Source organism: Convolutriloba macropyga, chromosome 8 (assembly GCF_964194025.1).
Source record: "Convolutriloba macropyga chromosome 8, txConMacr16.3, whole genome shotgun sequence".
Classification (NCBI taxonomy): Eukaryota; Metazoa; Xenacoelomorpha; order Acoela; family Convolutidae; genus Convolutriloba; species Convolutriloba macropyga.
In genome coordinates this window covers 14,006,725-14,024,766 of record NC_134475.1, presented here as the reverse complement: position 1 = coordinate 14,024,766, position 18,042 = coordinate 14,006,725, and the positions used below count along the sequence as shown (strand labels likewise).

Sequence of the window (18,042 nt, the reverse complement as noted above, 5' to 3'; positions counted from 1 at the left end):
ACTCAGACAAAATTCCGATCAAAGGACGATCCACCAATAATTCTCCGAGTCGTAAAAACAAAACCATAACGCCTTTTCGAGTTCTGAAAAGCGTTTTGTTACTTCATGCTTTTTGTACTGTATTCGGTACTGGAAAATGGAAACTATTGAGATGTAAATGTTCAATTTAAGTGTAGGATACCATTCAAAGAAGAAAATGGAAGGTACCAGACCAGAACTACAAGAACGTATTTTCACAAGAAAGATTGTTTCCCGGAGAAGCTGTAAATCATGAGTTCTGAAGTTTGTTTAAAAAAGTTTGAGGTAAATAGCTGACAAGTGCGAAAACAAAGGGTAAAATTTTGAAAAGCTGTGTGGAAAACCCCCTTGCTTGCATGTTTTTCTTTTGCCTGTATGATGAAAAAGATTTTAGGCTCCTCATTTTTCAAAATCAAAATCAAAGAATTTTGTAATTTTTGAGTCAAAAGTAATTTTTGAGTGAAAATGTGAATAACAAGTCTTGGATAGATGAAAATACTGAAATAATTTTTATTATTCGCTCATTAAATAGTCGAGTGATACATCTGAAGCTACGAGCTACTCTGAAGGCTTCGATTGATCAAATTGAATGGATTTTCCTGAGTCCGAACTTGCTCTTAGTACAGATTAGTCTGATTAGTTTTTGTATGTTTGATTTTGAAAAATACTATTGACAGAATGCTGGAAATTTGATGAGCCCAACTATAATGAACAGTGCAGCCGCAATGGGAGCCCACAGATCGTTGCCAATGATGATGCAGCCCTCATTCCCTGTTGAAGAGGCGGTTGGTCCAGCTGCATTTGTCCAACAGAGAGTACCTCAACATCAATTAATGCCCCAGAACCCACAATCGATGCATCATCCTCACCTTAATCAGCTTCACCATCCCTCACAACCATATCCGCCAACTCCTGCAATGACAAACTCACCATCACCCTACACGTCATCGCTACCCTCCCCGGTTGCAGCGTCCCCGTCACCTGTGGGCATGCACCCGTCAATGGCCAAGTACCCAACTCAGTCGGCTGCATCGCCTTTTGGGTCTCTATCTCAGGAGGTAAGAAATTTTTGAGAAATGTTAATGATTGTCGGTTTTTGCATAATCGCAGAGCAGGATTAGGCCTACAGTTTTCTATTATCAGATGCGTTTTAAAATTATTCACTGCTCATCTTTGATCTTTTTTGTCACGTGCATTGCTATTTTTTATTAACTATTGCTTTTTTTGCGTCAGGTTTCACGTGGTACACATCTGACATTATAACGAGAATCGGTCATGTGCGTTGACACTGGAGGCTATTGAGGTTCCACAAAGTATGAACTTAGGATCTTAACATTGTAGAAACTATAAACATATTGGGTTCAACTTCTTGGTACAATAATTGGTGTTTTTTCAATATTCCGACCGTTTACGGTTTTTAAGTATCGGCCTTAAGAGCTTATCATCAACATTAAAGAGTACAGAACATAAATGATTTGATGTTTTTACACTCATCCGTTTTCTTATAGCAGGAAATAATAGCACGCGTCTTTATCCTGGGAAAGTATCGGCTATCTTGTAGTAATTTATCAACAGCTTAGTATAACTCGATCATGTTATATCGTCCGGTGAAATTCGGATTAATGTAATATCGAACACTTTTCTGACTCAATGTGATCATTACCTAATTTGTTTTTCGATTAGTAATTAGAAATCTAGCCAATCCAAGCGACAAATATTTTACCGGAACTAGAAATTGCTTAGGCCTGACTTGTATCTGAACTCGCTGTTAAGTAGTTTCAGCATAGAGCAAACTTCGAGTGCTGATAAAGACTGGAATAACTATCTGGCTGCAGAGGAAAATATATTGAATGATCAATTACCACATAAGGTTAAAGCCATCTTTGACCATAAATGCCCGTTTTATGATGATGAATTGTTATTCTTGAAGAGGAAGAAAAAGAAATGTGAGCGATTATATCGAAAAACCCGAAGCGTTGATTTGAAAGCGGATTTTGATTTGAATACCAAAATGATTCCGATAAGTTTCTTGAAAAAAAGGGCATTGTTTATCAATAATGTCTGGTACGGGAAATGTACAGGTCAAAAGTATGCGTTATTGAAAACTCTACTTGGTAAAGAGGAGCAGATACTACGAAAATGTGAAAATAAGGAAGTTATTGCTAAAGATTTTAATAAATTTTTTGTTTCAAAAGTTGGCAATATTATTGCATCAATTCAGGCAGCTGAATGTCCAGAAATCCTGCCGTTGACAAATAAATTGTTTTGCGCCTTCAATGTTATCCCTGAGCAATTTGAAGAAGCTACTTACGGCTTCAACGACTAGTACATCTACGCTGGATAGGATTCGGACGAGGATTGTGAAGTCTTTTCCTAATGAATTGTCTTCTGTAGTGTTGAACCTAATCAATTTTTCTTTAAAAAAGGGTTCCCCCAAGCTATTAAACAATTATTAAACCTCACATTAAAAACGTTAATCTTGATCCTCAGGATTTTGCAAACTACCGGCCATTATCAAACCTCAGTTAAACATGAAGTTATTAAAAAGATCACCTCTTGTACAACTTATCGATCGCCTCGAGAGCAATGCCATGTTCTGTGCGTTTCAAAGTGCCTATAAAAAGTTTTATTCAACAGAAAGCGCACTACTAAAAGTCACCAACGACGTTACTTAATTTAGAGCTAAAAAAGAGCATTTTTTACATTGGACTCAGAGGTTCTTTTCTGTTTCCTAAAAAGCTTTGAGTGGTCGATCTCAGAGAGTATTAATAAAAGATGTGTTGTCTTCAGAACAGGAAATAAAAACTGTGGTACCACAAGGATCGGTTTTAGGCCCCCTACTTTTCTCCTGTTATTTGCTGCCATTAGAGCTCATATTTAAACAGTTGCAAATAAAATATCATTTCTGTGCGGATGATACCGTTATTTATTTTGTCTATGAGGAAACGGTGACTCAGGTGAAGTTTGATCAGATTATTAGCACCCTACGGAAATGGTTTTGTGGCGCTAAACTTAAATTGAATACCATTAAAACAGAGTTTATGAAAGTGGTGGAAAATTTTTCTTTCAATGCCGATCTAAAACTCCATATGGATTCCAAATTTTCGAATCATGTGATATCCCTTGGCTTCATTTTGGATGACTCTTTCATTTTCAAAGCAAATGAGCTCGGTTACTTATGCCTGCTGATACGTGCTACGGAAGATCTTCTATCAGAGACAGTTGACAGGGATGTACTAATAGAGTTGGTAAGAGTTATGATTATTTCGCGGCTTGACTACTGTAACTCACTATATTATGGGTTACCTGCTGTACTTCATGGGAAGTTACAACAGATAATTAATTTTGCATGCAGGCTGACATTTCGACTGTCACTCGGAAAAACAACTTCCAGATTCATCAAGCAGCTACATTGGTTACCTGTGCAGAAACGTGTTTGTTCAAAATTTTACTTTTTGGTCATCGGCTAATTCATCATCCTCAACGAGTTCCAGGGTATCTTAGCTCTCTACTGTCTCGCAATGATAAAGTTACATGATGCCAGTATTTTTACAACCTTTAAATTTCGGTCACTAAATTTCGGAAAAAGGTCTCTCAGCCATGCAATTCCCCATGAATGGAACAGACTGCCATGTGAATTAAAGCTAATACCAGAGGAGCTTACCTTTGGAAAGAAATTGAAAATTTTTTTACTCTGATTGTTTTATATTGAAGCACTTTTGATTATTTAAATAGTGCCTAAACCTATAACAATAATAATATAATAATAATATTACAGCGATTCCTCAAAGAACAGTGCAATTAACCAAAAACAACATGATGAATTAAAAGATTTATTAAAATTTGCTTTTGAAAGTATCCCAATCCTTGAAATTCTAAATTTCCTAAACGAAATAGTTTTGCAAGCAAGCGTAGAAGCGTAGTTTCTATTGAATAATGGGAAATTGAGCAAACGGAGAGAGAAACAAAAAAAGTATGAAAAGAATTTTTTGTCGGAATTGACAAGTTTTTTTGAGGTGTTTTGATCAATCAATGATTACTTATTTTGTAGCTTGAGTTCAAACTTGCAATTTAATTTATCATTAAAACGGCTTTGTTCGAATCAAATTGTTCTTTAAAGTTTTTAAAGGTTCAAATATAAATTGATCTGACTAATGTTATTTTCAATCAGGTTTCAAATGTTGAAATGAAGTGAAAGGTAAAATTTTCTTTATAAAATTTTTAATAGCCGCGAAGCGATAGCTAATATTTTTGGAGACATCGTGGTTCTTTACATATCAAAGAGTTTGAATTGTATGGGGGTGCTGTTTTTTTTAAGATGTTTTCTTACAATTTTCAATGACTTTTATGTTTCACAACGGGAAAATAAGGTAAAGCCCAGCGGTCGTTAAGTTTCATTAGAGGCCCAAAGTGGGCTTTAGTAGTCCTTCAAGTGCTTAGAGTGTATGTCCTTAATTTAAGGTTAAAAGATCATTTTTAGGAGTTTTTGGGCTCAAAATAGTGCAATTTTTCATGGTTTTTGTGAATTTCTTGTGTTTTCGGTTTGATTACTCTTAGGTTGAAGTTCTTAAAAGTAGAAGAAGGTCTTTTAATGACGAGTCAGAATTACTTGTTTTGATTTTTTTATGAGCTATATATTTTGGTACTACAAACACTCAATGATTCTAATTTTTTGCAGTTTTTTCAAGATTTTGCCATTTTTTGAGTTTTTTCAGCCTCAGGGGCCAGGTAATCTCCTTTATGTTTTGATAATAGAGCACTTCATAGTATCTAGTAACAATGGAACGGTTTTTAACGTTTTTATGTCTCGAATTTTGGCATTTTATTTTGAAAGTCTGCAATTTTAATTTTTCCTAAATGTCAGTTTTTGATATTTGTGCATTCTTAAGTGCCAGAAAACCTATTCCATGGTTTGATAAAAAAGTCACTGCTTGGCTGTATGTGTCAATGGAAATTGATTTCAACAATTTTAACATTTCGGATTTTAGAATTTTGATAAAATTATGGATTTTCAAGTTTTTTGAAAACAAGTCTTCTATTCAGTTTTTCTTGTGCCTCAGTAGCCAGGTAACCTCCTTCAGGGATTGATAGTATGTTTTTTGATAGTTGCTAGTGGACAGTGGAATTGTTTTCAACATTTCAATAAAACAAGTTTTCTAAAATTCTTGCCTATCGATCTTTTTGCGCCAATGAATTTTTAAGGCCTGCCATCGGGTTACTGGATAGCATCTCGAGACGTAAAAATAATTGTGAAGATATTAATATCACGATTGTCAGAAACATTTCGTTAAACTTTGAAATTCATTTCATTTTTTAAAAAAATTGTTATTTTCTGAGTTGATCGATCTGCAAAGGCCAATGAATTTTTTTCTTGAAGTTATAATCATGAAGATATAATCATATATACGAAGATATAAATCTTGAAGATATAATCATGGACCGTTTTAAGAGACAAAATTTGGAAAATATTATCATATATATTAAGATATAAGTATTGAAGATATAGTCACGGACCAATTTAAGAGACTAAATTTGATTTTGAACATTTAATCAACTTCCTGAGATGACTTTGTGTTTTGGCTGGCATTGTTCAATCTACTGGTTAGGTAGAATACTTCTAAGTTTTTCTTTGAAATCTTTGGATTGTATTTCAGGACTTGTCCTGCTATGTTTTTTAATTCGTCGTCTCCATCGATGATTTTTGCGACCATTGAATTTTTCAATTTGTGCTTTGCAGTTGAGATTTTGTGTGTGACGTCATATACTAGTTAAAGATCAATAATGTGCATCTACGTAGTGCCAAACGTATATGCCCTAATTCTTGAGTATTGGGTCTTGAGTTTTTTTCGAACATTAATTTTGAAAAAGCTCTTAGGGCTTTTCCTTATAGATCGTATGTGTCTAATGAAAGTGACAGTTCAAATCTAACCAAAAAAGGCTAGTGGTCTATTAAAGGACTGGTGGTTAATCTGTCTATCTTATTTCTTTACTTGTTTTAATTCCATGGAAGGCCGCAAGCGTCTATCGCGGCTATTTCCGGCAATCTGTCGGCTATATTAAAGATTTTTTTTGCTGTAGATCATGAATTGCTCTAAAACAAAGTTTGTAGCCAATAAATCAGTTCTCTGGACTGTTTATGCGATTTTTAGTACTACTAATTTTTGTCCACTTTTGACTTTTCGTCCCCACATACGGAATTAAAAGGTTAATTTTGGAGGGTTTCATGTTCTATTAGAGCCCTATGGCTCTCTAGTCTCTCAGTATCTAATTGTGGTTCACCGAGGCGGCAGTTTGAGACATAAACTGATGATATAAAGAGTGGTTGTTAGGGCTCGCCCCCATCCTGCCAATCTACCTCATTCCACTTATAATCCCGCACGTTTGCCGCTCACCCCCAAAACCCCTCCTTCCACCAGCCCCCTCAAACTGAAGCAAGCCCCCCTAGCCGTGAGGCTAGCTAATGACAAAGCCAACCGCTCGCCAGTCGTTTGAAAGCAGTTTACCCGACGTTAGTCTGTTATATTAGCATTCTTAGTTTTACCTGCTGTTCCAATTGCTCACTTTAATGACAAATCTTTTAATAAAGCACCGACGAATTTTCAGAAATAGAAAAAAAAACAAAATTGATTGGAAATTCTCGGTCGATTTTTGTTCTAAATAGATTTTGGTATCACAAGAAAGTACAACAGTGACAATCATTAGTCAATCCTTTCAAACTTGATAATATGGAACACAATAAAATACTACTTCCTATAAAATAACTTTTTGTAAATAAGTTTCTGGGAATTTATGGAACTGTAGCCTGCAAATATTTACTTTCGTAGAAAAATGCTTCGTTGAAAAAATTAAAGGGAAGAGCTGGAAAGTTTACAAAACTAGTAATTAGACAAAGAATATACATTTTCTGGTATAAGTCTGGTGTAGCCGAAAGCAGAAAAATATGCGACATACCTTTGCGTTCTTAGTTCGTATAGACTCACATTTGATATGATGCTTGTCTCAGAAGATTCGAAAGGTTTTCGGGATAAATTTTTTTTACCTTAAAGCTAAAATGTGTTATAAAAAGCTATGAAAAATGATTATAATTTGTCAATTTTTTTTCGAAAAATTGGACAAAGTATAATAATTCTCGAGTGGTTAACAAATTTTATTTTCATATATTAGCTGCTTGCTACAACAGTTTGCACTGCTTACCTCTGATTTCACGGGCTTTTGGTCAATCTACCAAATTCTGAAATAGGCAATGCCAATTTACCAAACTTTTTTCAATACATACACAAATTATTTAAAAAAAATTAGTCATTGTCATTGGAAATCGTGTTTTTTTTGCTAAGCTGGGTATTCTGGAATTGTGTAAATAGTATTTAACTGATTTTATTATATGATCGCTAAAGTAGAGAAGATTTACTGTCCTTTAGCTCAACAAACATGATGTGGTGAAAACGAAGTCTCCGAAAACAGAAGCAGTAGATGACAATGTTGTGGAGGAGGAAGAGACAATGACGCATGCAGAGACATTCGCTAATTACCAGCCAGCCAAACTGAAGCTAGGCCAGAGACACCCGGATGCTGTGGTAGAAACCAGTTCTCTCTCTAGTGTGCAACCTCCGAGAATATTCTACGAACTGGCGCTACCAGAAGCTACTATTGATTCAGGTACTACTAAATGAGGTTTTGTTTTGGCTGTTCGTTTTCTGAGTATATGTTAGGTGGTTAATCCTTCTAATTGTTTTTGCATCTTATTCTCGAGTAATTGTGAGCGCAAATCAAAGAACGGGAACCATTTTTCTTCATTGAAATGCCACTAGCTCTTAAAAATGAACAAATAATTTTGTTTTTGGTGATGAAAGGTGTGCAAATTTATGTAAAGCTTCAATGCAAAACTTGGCGATGTACTCCCAAATTTCGGTGATAGCCGGAGCAAATTGTAGAGAAATGTTCGGAGATAATGGGCGTACGCAAATTTCTTCTACGCCTAACTTCAAGTTTCTCACCTCCTGGTAATAGCTCAAATGCCTATAATTAAAGAGTAATACTCTATCTTGAAGTAGCAAAATCACGCAACATAAAAAAATTAAGACTAAATGAAAGGAAGATTGAATGCTAAATCTGCGTACAAAAAAGTAATTTTTCTATCAGTGTTACATAGTCAGGACAAGAAACGCCTATTCAAATTTGATATCCCTCAGCGATTAAACGGAAGTGTAGTTTTGGCCTCCTAATCGGCAGTTTCTGATTTTACCGTTATAATTGATACTGCAATTTTTATACAGGTTCAATCTCTGCGCTTCAATTGGAGGCCATTGTGTATGCATGTCAGCGACATGACAAGTTCCTGGCGGATGGGAGACGTGCTGGATTCCTAATTGGAGACGGAGCAGGAGTCGGCAAGGGACGGACGATAGCTGGCATCATCTTTGAAAACTACCTACTTGAGAGAAAGAAAGCTTTATGGTACGAACTAAGATAACATGAATGACGTCATTGTTTTGTTGAATGAAATTGGGCATAAATTTTTACTAAATTGTGGGATGCTCATACACGTTTTCTGTTGTGTGGGAGAATATGTGTTCATATTGTCACGCTGTTGCGTCCAAAATTAGGAAAAAAATCAATATCATTTTTATAGTTGTACGCTGAGGGTAGCTATATTGCGGTGCTCTTGTACTTTTTTTACGATTCAAAGAATTTGAATTGTATTGGGGTGCTGTCCTTTTTTCAACTCAAAGAGGAGTATTGGAGAAGTGTCTTTTTATTGGAGTGAATTATGAAACCGGAAATGAAACATGTGAAAAAATTTGGACTGGTTTGAGTGTTGAGCGAAATCGGAGAGTGGAGCAAAAAGAGTGCTTTTTTGTTCATATCGATGTTCACGATGGAGCGAGAAATTGAGGTTGAAATTTTCTCTCAGCGAGCAAAATTTTTCGATCACTTGAAGCCTTTTCAAGCAGGTTTTTTGTTTAAATATTTTATTTCGTTTTGAATTGACTAAAGTAACAGCTTTAGGATTGTTTCGATTTTGTTTTGAGAGTTTTTGGTTTTTATTACAAGTTTAGAGTAATTTTTTTTTGAGTTTTTAAAGCTATTTTGGGGATTTTTGAGACATTTTTCCACTTTTCGACCTTTGGTTTCTTTTATTGCTTTTATTGGGAATTGGAAAGAGTAAAAATTGCCCGAGGGCGTTTTTAGATCCCAATTGAGTACAGCTTTGTTGGTATGAAACAGTGTTTTCCTTGAGAATATTGACAAAAAATTGGTAACCTGTAATTGTTTTTTGTTAATTTCTTGCACTTTTTCATTTTGTCTTCAAAGTTAAATAGTTTTGTAAGCCTATTGTGACTTTCTATTGTTGTTTATTTCATTGGTCTTAGATTTTATAAATAAAGATTTTCTGTTCTATGTGCATTTTTATTATGTAATTTTTACGAAACAGGAAGTGGAGAGAATAAGCGAGTGGCTTAACGGCGTGATTTTTTTCTGCAAGTTCAAAGTAGATTGATAAAAGAGTGTCGGAATAAAAGTTCGCATTCTTGGTTGTGTTTTGTTTGTATGCGGCTATTTGACTTTGAGTTTTGCTATTTTATATTTTTCTTTTCAGATTTTTTTTCTAAGTTTCCGAATAGACTTTCCGAGTCCGTCTATTTTCCATTCTAGGTTTTTTCTTTAGTCAATGAAAGTTCTCTGCATTGTGGCAGGACGTGCACTGCTACGTTTTTGTTTCGTCGTCTGACGTTCTTCTTCGTTTTACATTTGTTCTGGAACATTCTTTCGCTTTACATTTCTAGTGACTTTTTCACGTTTGATTTGTTGCTTTTTGCGTGATCCTAAATCTAAATCGCTCGCATTCAGAAATTTTGTCTGTTGATAGAAAAATTTGATTATAAGATAATTGGTGACAAGGGAATGATATCCGATTTGTTAATGCTTCTGATTCTTACGCCGGGGATTTGGGTTCGAACCTCTCAGTTGTCTAATCATTTTCACCCAAAAATGTTTTATCACCACCTCTGTATTAAAGTTTTTAAGGTGGCAGCGATAACTTTTTTTGAACTCGTTTCTGTATCTGTATTTTACGGCACGCAAGTCTATTTCGCAGCTATTCCGGCAGTATGTCGGCTATTTTTTTTATTCTTCTTACAATAAAAGATAACCAAAACTTGGAATTTGCGGGCTTTTTAATCCTTTTGAAATCATAATCTGATTACTGCTGAATTATAATATGACTTGCCTGCTACTTCATGAGCAATTGATGTCATGATTTTATTTAATGCTGTCAAAAGAAGTTTGCATTTTACCGTGTATTTAGGGTCTCTGTTTCGAATGACCTCAAATATGACGCAGCTCGCGATCTGAAAGACGTGGGTGCCATCGACATTCCAGTGTACTCTCTGAACAAGTTCCGATATGCCAAAATATCCAGCAAAGAGAACGGCTCCATTAAGAAGGGCGTCGTTTTCTCAACTTACTCCTCACTAATCTCTGAATCGTCCAGTCGGAATAATAAGATTAAGAGCCGTCTCAACCAGTTGGTCCAGTGGTTCAAATCTGATTTCGATGGATGCATCATCTTTGACGAGTGTCATCGGGCGAAAAATTTATGTCCCACTGGTAAGTAGTCGAATTGTATCCCTCTGTTGCTGGACATATTTCTAATTATCTTTAGTCGTGTAGATTGTTTGTAATATAACTAAGGTCTTCAATATTTTATCTGGCTTCCCCAATATTTTATCTGGCTTGAATTTTAAATCGACTTCCAATACATATATGCTTTTAACTGCTGCTGGGTATTGTTTACTCTCCAACGGAATTTGAGACAATAATCGTAGTGTCTTCTTTAAAAATTTTCTCTTGACAGGTTTTCGAATGCTTGGCAACAATTTGAGCATGAAACATAAAGTCGAGGGCGAGAAGCTTTAAGCTAAAGTTGAGGAAATAGTTGGTTAAATTTTTGCACCTTTGACTTGTGTTTTATGCACAATCCGTGGATTCTTTGCCACTTTGCGCATATTCAATGCTTTCATGATACCGCGATTGTTTCAAGGTTCGCCTAGTTGCGGTGAAAGAAAATGAGTAATGAATTATTTGAACCCACTACAGGTATTCACGAGATAAGATAGGGACTATAAAAAGGGCCAGGTCACTTTACAGTATTGTTAAGTTGCAGTTGAATTGAATCTTCGACAAATGTTCAGTTCATAACATTTCTGAATCTGTTCAATTAAGGTGGATCGAAGCCAACCAAAACTGGACAGGTCGTGCTTGAGATTCAGCGTCTGCTGCCCAAAGCCAGAATAGTGTATGCCAGTGCCACAGGTGCCAGTGAACCCAAGAACATGGCTTACATGACAAGACTGGGTCTGTGGGGTCCTGGGACTCCATTTACAGACTTCAACCAGTTCATTCAAGCTGTTGAGAGGAGGGGAGTGGGGGCCATGGAGATCGTTGCCATGGATATGAAGGTAGGGCTGTGTCACAGATCCTGATTCAAAGTCTATTTAAGGGACCGTATGCGAAAATTTGCTGGGAGAAATTTAGCGAAAATTTTTGCTTGGCCTCTGTTTAAAACCTTTCAAAAATGGATCTGCCCTTCTTACTAGTTGCCTTTGGTTTTCAATTGGATTCTAGAAGTTGAAAAACGAGAATGAGTTTTTCACATGGACGTATGAAACTGGGCGAAAAAGAAAAGTTCAACTTGTCTTTAAAAATGATGATGGTTTCAGCTCCGTGGTATGTATCTGGCGCGACAGTTGAGTTTCTCTGGAGTGAGTTTCAAAATTGAGGAAGTACCTCTTTCTGCAGAATTCGAGAAGATGTACAACGACTCAGTTGCCTTGGTTAGACCTTACCTGGACAAATTAAAGACATAGGGTTTAAATTTCTGCTTTGAGATTTACTCCGATTTTCGATGATGTGTTTTAGTACTATTATCCAAGCTATTAAACTTGACTGGCATTGAGCTTGAGCTGGTTAATTGCTCTCAAACGAAGTTTGTAGCAGTTATATTAGTCCTATGGGTCTTTTTTTATGCGATTTTTCGCTTGACAGATTTTTCATCTGACGCTTTTGACTTTTCGTCCTCAAAAACGGGATAAGCAGGTAGCGCTCAGCGGGCGTTAAGTGCTCGCTGAGTCTTTCAGCTCAAACTGTTTCGGAGATTTATACTTATGGTGTGAAGGGCGGTTCTTAGAGGTTGAAGACCCCTCCACTGTTGACTCCCCTACTATTGCCACCACCCCGCGCTGTTACCCCCTCACCACACTGTTGCCCCACCCCCGTGTCTAGCTACTGAGGAACAACCGCTCGCTTAAAACACGCAAATTTTGCTATTTTGCAATTTTTTTTTAAGCTTTTTGAAAATTTTACACTTTTGATTTTTAACAGCATCAGGTGGCAAGGAACCTCCTCTAGGTTTTTGCAATAGGTTACTGCTTAAGTTCTAGTGGTAATGGAATAGTTTCAACATTTTTAAATCACGAATTTTAGCATTTTTTTTGACAAAACGTGCATTTTTTTAAATAGCCGCACAGCGATAGCTGGGGCTATTATTGGCCTTCTCTTGGTTTTTTTTATTTCGTCGTCATGATTTTTGTTACGACCATATGACGTCACAGCCACTTTTTGTTCATTCGTTCATGCAATTTCAACTGAATTGCATGTGTGACGTCATTTTCGCTCTTAGTGGAGCGAGTTTTTTTGTTCATGCGCGTGATTAAATTTTTGGTCACACTTGACCTACCTCACTCTCAAAAATGACTTCCTCACTTTGAAATTGACTTTTATTTACTTTAATTAGGTTAATTAATAAGGTCAAATGGGTGTGTCACTCTAAATGAAGGTTATTCGAGATCAGCTAATAGAGGCAGCAATAAAATATACAGATTTGTAGTCAAAATATAACAGATCAGCCTTCAATGAAAAGACAATTTTTTTTGGTCTGTCTTTTTTATGTTTTAGACTGCCGATCTACGAATCTATTGCGGCTATTTTCTGGCAATCTGCCAGCTATGTTTCAAATTTTTTGACACTTATTTTTCCTTATTCACTTCCTTCCAAACCCAGGGGCCAGAAAAGCTCCTATGGGGTTTGATTATAAGTCAATGACAAATTTTTAGTCAAATAGTTTGCAACTTTTTAATGTCGCTTAGAGCACGCAAATTTATACTATTTTGCACAATTTTTTTTAAACTTTTTGAACATTTTACACATTTTTTGATATTTAACAGCAGTAGGTGGCAAGGAATTTTCTCTTTTTTTGATAATAGGTTACTGCATTGTTTCTAGTGGTAATGGAATAGTCTCAACATTTAAACCTCACGAATTTTAGAAGTTTTTTTGACACTTATTTTTCCTTTTTCAATTCCTTCCAAACCCAGGGGCCAGAAAAGCTCCTAAGTGGTTTGATTATAAGTCACTAACAAATTTTAATTGGCCTTGGAATAGTTTTTAAACTTTTTAATGTCACAAATTTTAGCAATGTTTCGAAACTTGCTTTTTTTTCAAAATTTTGTTTTTTTAGGTTTTTTCAGCCTCAAGATCCAAGGAGCAACCTCTAGGGTTTGAAAATAGGTTACTGTACAATTTCTAGATAAAATGGAATGTATTGCAATATTTTAAACGTCACGAATTTTAGCATTTTTTGACAATTTTTGCCATTTTTCAATTTTTTGGCATTTAATCATTCAGGTTTTTTGAGCCTCAATGGTTTAATAATAAATTACCTGAAAATTTTTGTGGGACATGTTTTAATTTTCATCTCTTTAATATCACAAGTTTCAGCAGTTTTTCTTTAATAAAACTTAAATTTTTTCTCCTTTTTTAGGTTTCTCTAGCCTCAAGAGCCACGGAGAATCGTATAGCGTTTTATATTGTTACTGCCTAATTTATAGATGTAATGTAATGTTTTCAAGATTTTAAAATATCACGAATTTAAGCAGTTTTTAAAAATATTTGCAAGTTTTTTTTATCGTTTTTGAATTTTTTCCTGGCACCAGTAATTTTTGGATGAAATTTAAAGTTTTTTGCAAACGCCCCTTCAATTAATTAAAAGCTAGCCTCACTAAACCGTGGCTAGCTACTGACGAAGCCAACCGCTCGCCGGTCGTTTGAGAGCAATTTGCCCGACGCCAGTCAGTTATGTTATTATCATGTTATTAGAAAGATATCAAAAAGTGGTGCTATTCTACTGGAGTGAGTTTCAAAATTGAGGAAGTACCTCTTTCTGCAGAATTCGAGAAGATGTACAACGACTCAGTTGCCTTGGTTAGACCTTACCTGGACAAATTAAAGACATAGGGTTTAAATTTCTGCTTTGAGATTTACTCCGATTTTCGATGATGTGTTTTAGTACTATTATCCAAGCTATTAAACTTGACTGGCATTGAGCTTGAGCTGGTTAATTGCTCTCAAACGAAGTTTGTAGCAGTTATATTAGTCCTATGGATCTTTTTTTTGCGATTTTTCGCTTGACAGATTTTTCATCTGACGCTTTTGACTTTTGGTCCTCAAAAACGGGATAAACAGGTAGCGCAAAGCGGGCATTAAGTGCTCGCTGAGTCTTTCAGCTCAAACTGTTTCGGAGATTTTTACTTATGGTGTGAAGGGCGGTTCTTAGAGGTTGAAGACCCCCCACTGTTGACTCCCCTACTATTGCCACCACCCCCGCGCTGTTACCCCCTCACCACATTGTTGCCCCACCCCCGTGTCTAGCTACTGAGGAACAACCGCTCGCTTAAAACACGCAAATTTGGCTATTTTGCAATTTTTTTTCAAGCTTTTTGAAAATTTTACACTTTTGATTTTTAACAGCATCAGGTGGCAAGGAACCTCCTCTAGGTTTTTGCAATAGGTTACTGCTTAGTTTCTAGTGGTAATGGAATAGTTTCAACATTTTTAAATCACGAATTTTGGCATTTTTTTTTGACAAAACGTGCATTTTTTTAAATAGCAGCACAGCGATAGCTGGGGCTATTATTGGCCTTCTCTTGATTGTTTTTATTTCGTCGTCATGATTTTTGTTATGACCAAATGACGTCACAGCCAATTTTTGTTCATTCGTTCATGCAATTTCAACTGAATTGCATGTGTGACGTCATATTTCGCTCTTAGTGGAGCGAGTTTTTTTGTTCATGCGCGTGATTAAATTTTTGGTCACACTTGACCTACCTCACTCTCAAAAATGACTTCCTCACTTTGAAATTGACTTTTATTTACTTTAATTAGGTTAATTAATAAGGTCAAATGGGTGTGTGTCACTCTAAATGAAGGTTATTCGAGATCAGCTAATAGAGGCAGCAATAAAATATACAGACTTGTAGTCAAAATATAACAGATCAGCCTTCAATGAAAAGACAAATTTTTTTGGTCTGTCTTTTTTATGTTTTAGACTGCCGATCTACGAATCTATTGCGGCTATTTTCTGGCAATCTGCCAGCTCTGTTTCAAATTTTTTGACACTTATTTTTCCTTATTCACTTCCTTCCAAACCCAGGGGCCAGAAAAGCTCCTATGGGGTTTGATTATAAGTCAATGACAAATTTTTAGTCAAATAGTTTGCAACTTTTTAATGTCGCTTAGAGCACGCAAATTTATACTATTTTGCACAATTTTTTTTAAACTTTTTGAACATTTTACACATTTTTTGATATTTAACAGCAGTAGGTGGCAAGGAATTTTCTCTTTTTTTGATAATAGGTTACTGCATTGTTTCTAGTGGTAATGGAATAGTCTCAACATTTAAACCTCACGAATTTTAGAAGTTTTTTTGACACTTATTTTTCCTTTTTCAATTCCTTCCAAACCCAGGGGCCAGAAAAGCTCCTAAGTGGTTTGATTAGAAGTCACTAACAAATTTTTAATTGGCCTTGGAATAGTTTTTAAACTTTTTAATGTCACAAATTTTAGCAATGTTTCGAAACTTGCTTTTTTTTCAAAATTTTGTTTTTTTTTTAGGTTTTTTCAGCCTCAAGATCCAAGGAGCAACCTCTAGGGTTTGAAAATAGGTTACTGTATAATTTCTAGATAAAATGGAATGTATTGCAATATTTTGAAACGTCACGAATTTTAGCATTTTTTGACAATTTTTGCCATTTTCAATTTTTTGGCATTTAATCATTCAGGTTTTTTGAGCCTCAATGGTTTAATAATAAATTACCTGAAAATTTTTGTGGGACATGTTTTAATTTTCAATTTTAATATCACAAGTTTCAGCAGTTTTTCTTTAATAAAACTTAAATTTTTTCTGCTTTTTTAGGTTTCTCTAGCCTCAAGAGCCACGGAGAATCGTATAGCGTTTTATAATGTTACTGCCTAATTTATAGATGTAATGTAATGTTTTCAAGATTTTAAAATATCACGAATTTAAGCACTTTTTAAAAATATTTGCAAGTTTTTTTTATCGTTTTGAATTTTTTCCTGGCACCAGTAATTTTTGGATGAAATTTAAAGTTTTTTGCAAACGCCTCTTCAATTAATTAAAAGCTAGCCTCACTAAACCGTGGCTAGCTACTGACGAAGCCAACCGCTTGCCGGTCGTTTGAGAGCAATTTTGCCCGACGCCAGTCAGTTATGTTATTATCATGTTATTAGAAAGATATCAAAAGAAAGTGGTGCTATTCTATGGATATATGGACCTATTTATAAACGGACATTGGCGACAAGAATTTATTAATGCTCTCAAACAAAGTTTGCAGCAATTATTTTAGTCCTGCAGGCTTTTTTCAATGCGATATTTTGCTTGATTGATCATTCGTCTGACCCTTTTAACTTTTCGTCCTCAAAAACGAGATGAACAGGTAGCGCTCGGGTGGCATTTAGTGGCTGAGCAGCTCTCTTAGAGCCTTACGTCTTGCTAGTCTCTAAGTATGCGATTTACCGAAACTGTTTTGAAGAGACATAAATTTATAGTGGGAAGGAAGTTTCGAAGTTTCTTATCATTTGAACCACCCCCCCCCCCCCCCCCCACTACCGACACTCACCCCGTCACCCTCTTCCAATCTGGCGATTGCCCCCCCCCCGTCTCGTCCAGCTCTACAACAACCCTACCCCCCATCGCTTGACCCCCCACTCTGCTCACGTTCTCCCCTAATGCTAGCCTAGCCTCCCTAAGCCCCAGCTGTCTACTACCAAAGCCAAATGCTCACCGGTCGTTTGAGAGCAATTTTCCTGACGTTAATCGGTTTTTTTTATCCATCATAATCAGGTTGCGCATTAATTTATCGAATAAGGATATACAGCTGGAACTAAGTATAACAGTTACCTTTTCAGCTTGACTAGGCTGTAATGGCATTTATAGGGAGCGCAAAAGATGAACGAAAGAGATGATTAAAGAGCTGAAAAAATTGAACAAAGCCATTTCAATATTAGTAATAAAACAATTCATTAAATTGCGTGCAACAATTTTTAATTAAATTCAAGCTTGGCAGTGTGTTATAGTGGCGCGTTTTCCAATTCTTTCTCCGATTTTAGTGGGTGAAAGCGCGCGAGTACTTTGCAAAGGCGGCGTCGTACTTGAGCGAAGAAGAATGCTCTTCAAACTCGGGTGGTAGCTCGGGTCGGGGAAGTGGGGGCTACTCTTGTGCCAAGATGCTCTGGGGACAATTCTGGTCATCTCACCAGAGATTTTTCAAGTACCTCTGTATCGCTTCGAAAGTCAAACACGTGGTCACCATTGCACGACAGGTCAGAGCAGATTTGAATCTGTTTCCTACCCCCATCCCCATTTGAACAGTTTTGAATATAGTTAATTGTAATGCTCTCACCTCTTAATAGTATGAATTCTTAGAATAACCGACAAACCTCATTTAAGTGGAAAAGAAGCGGAAGTTCGATGATACAGGCTAATGAGAACAAAACAGTTAATTCATGGAGAAGAAGAAACAGTTCCTTTGTTTCTGTAACAATTTCTCACAATTTTAATTTCTCACAATTTCTCACTGTAATCTGCGTGAACAAGCTCATGCATTGACTTTGGTTTTTATAACCTAAATAAAGTGGTACTATTCGTTACAGTTTACAGTTACCAATAGA

General features: G+C 36.0%; 1 protein-coding gene across 1 annotated transcript in view; it reads left to right on the top strand.

Moving 5' to 3' along the window:
* LOC142344493 (protein strawberry notch homolog 1-like) overlaps positions 1-18,042 on the top strand; it is a 99,892-nt gene that overhangs the window by 17,142 nt on the left and 64,708 nt on the right. Inside the window, exons 5-11 of the mRNA XM_075396165.1 lie at positions 696-1,076; positions 7,437-7,674; positions 8,292-8,472; positions 10,325-10,626; positions 11,242-11,477; positions 11,739-11,852; positions 17,482-17,694. Of these exons, the coding sequence (XP_075252280.1) occupies positions 696-1,076; positions 7,437-7,674; positions 8,292-8,472; positions 10,325-10,626; positions 11,242-11,477; positions 11,739-11,852; positions 17,482-17,694 (1,665 nt within the window). The remainder of the gene's footprint in view (positions 1-695; positions 1,077-7,436; positions 7,675-8,291; positions 8,473-10,324; positions 10,627-11,241; positions 11,478-11,738; positions 11,853-17,481; positions 17,695-18,042) is intronic.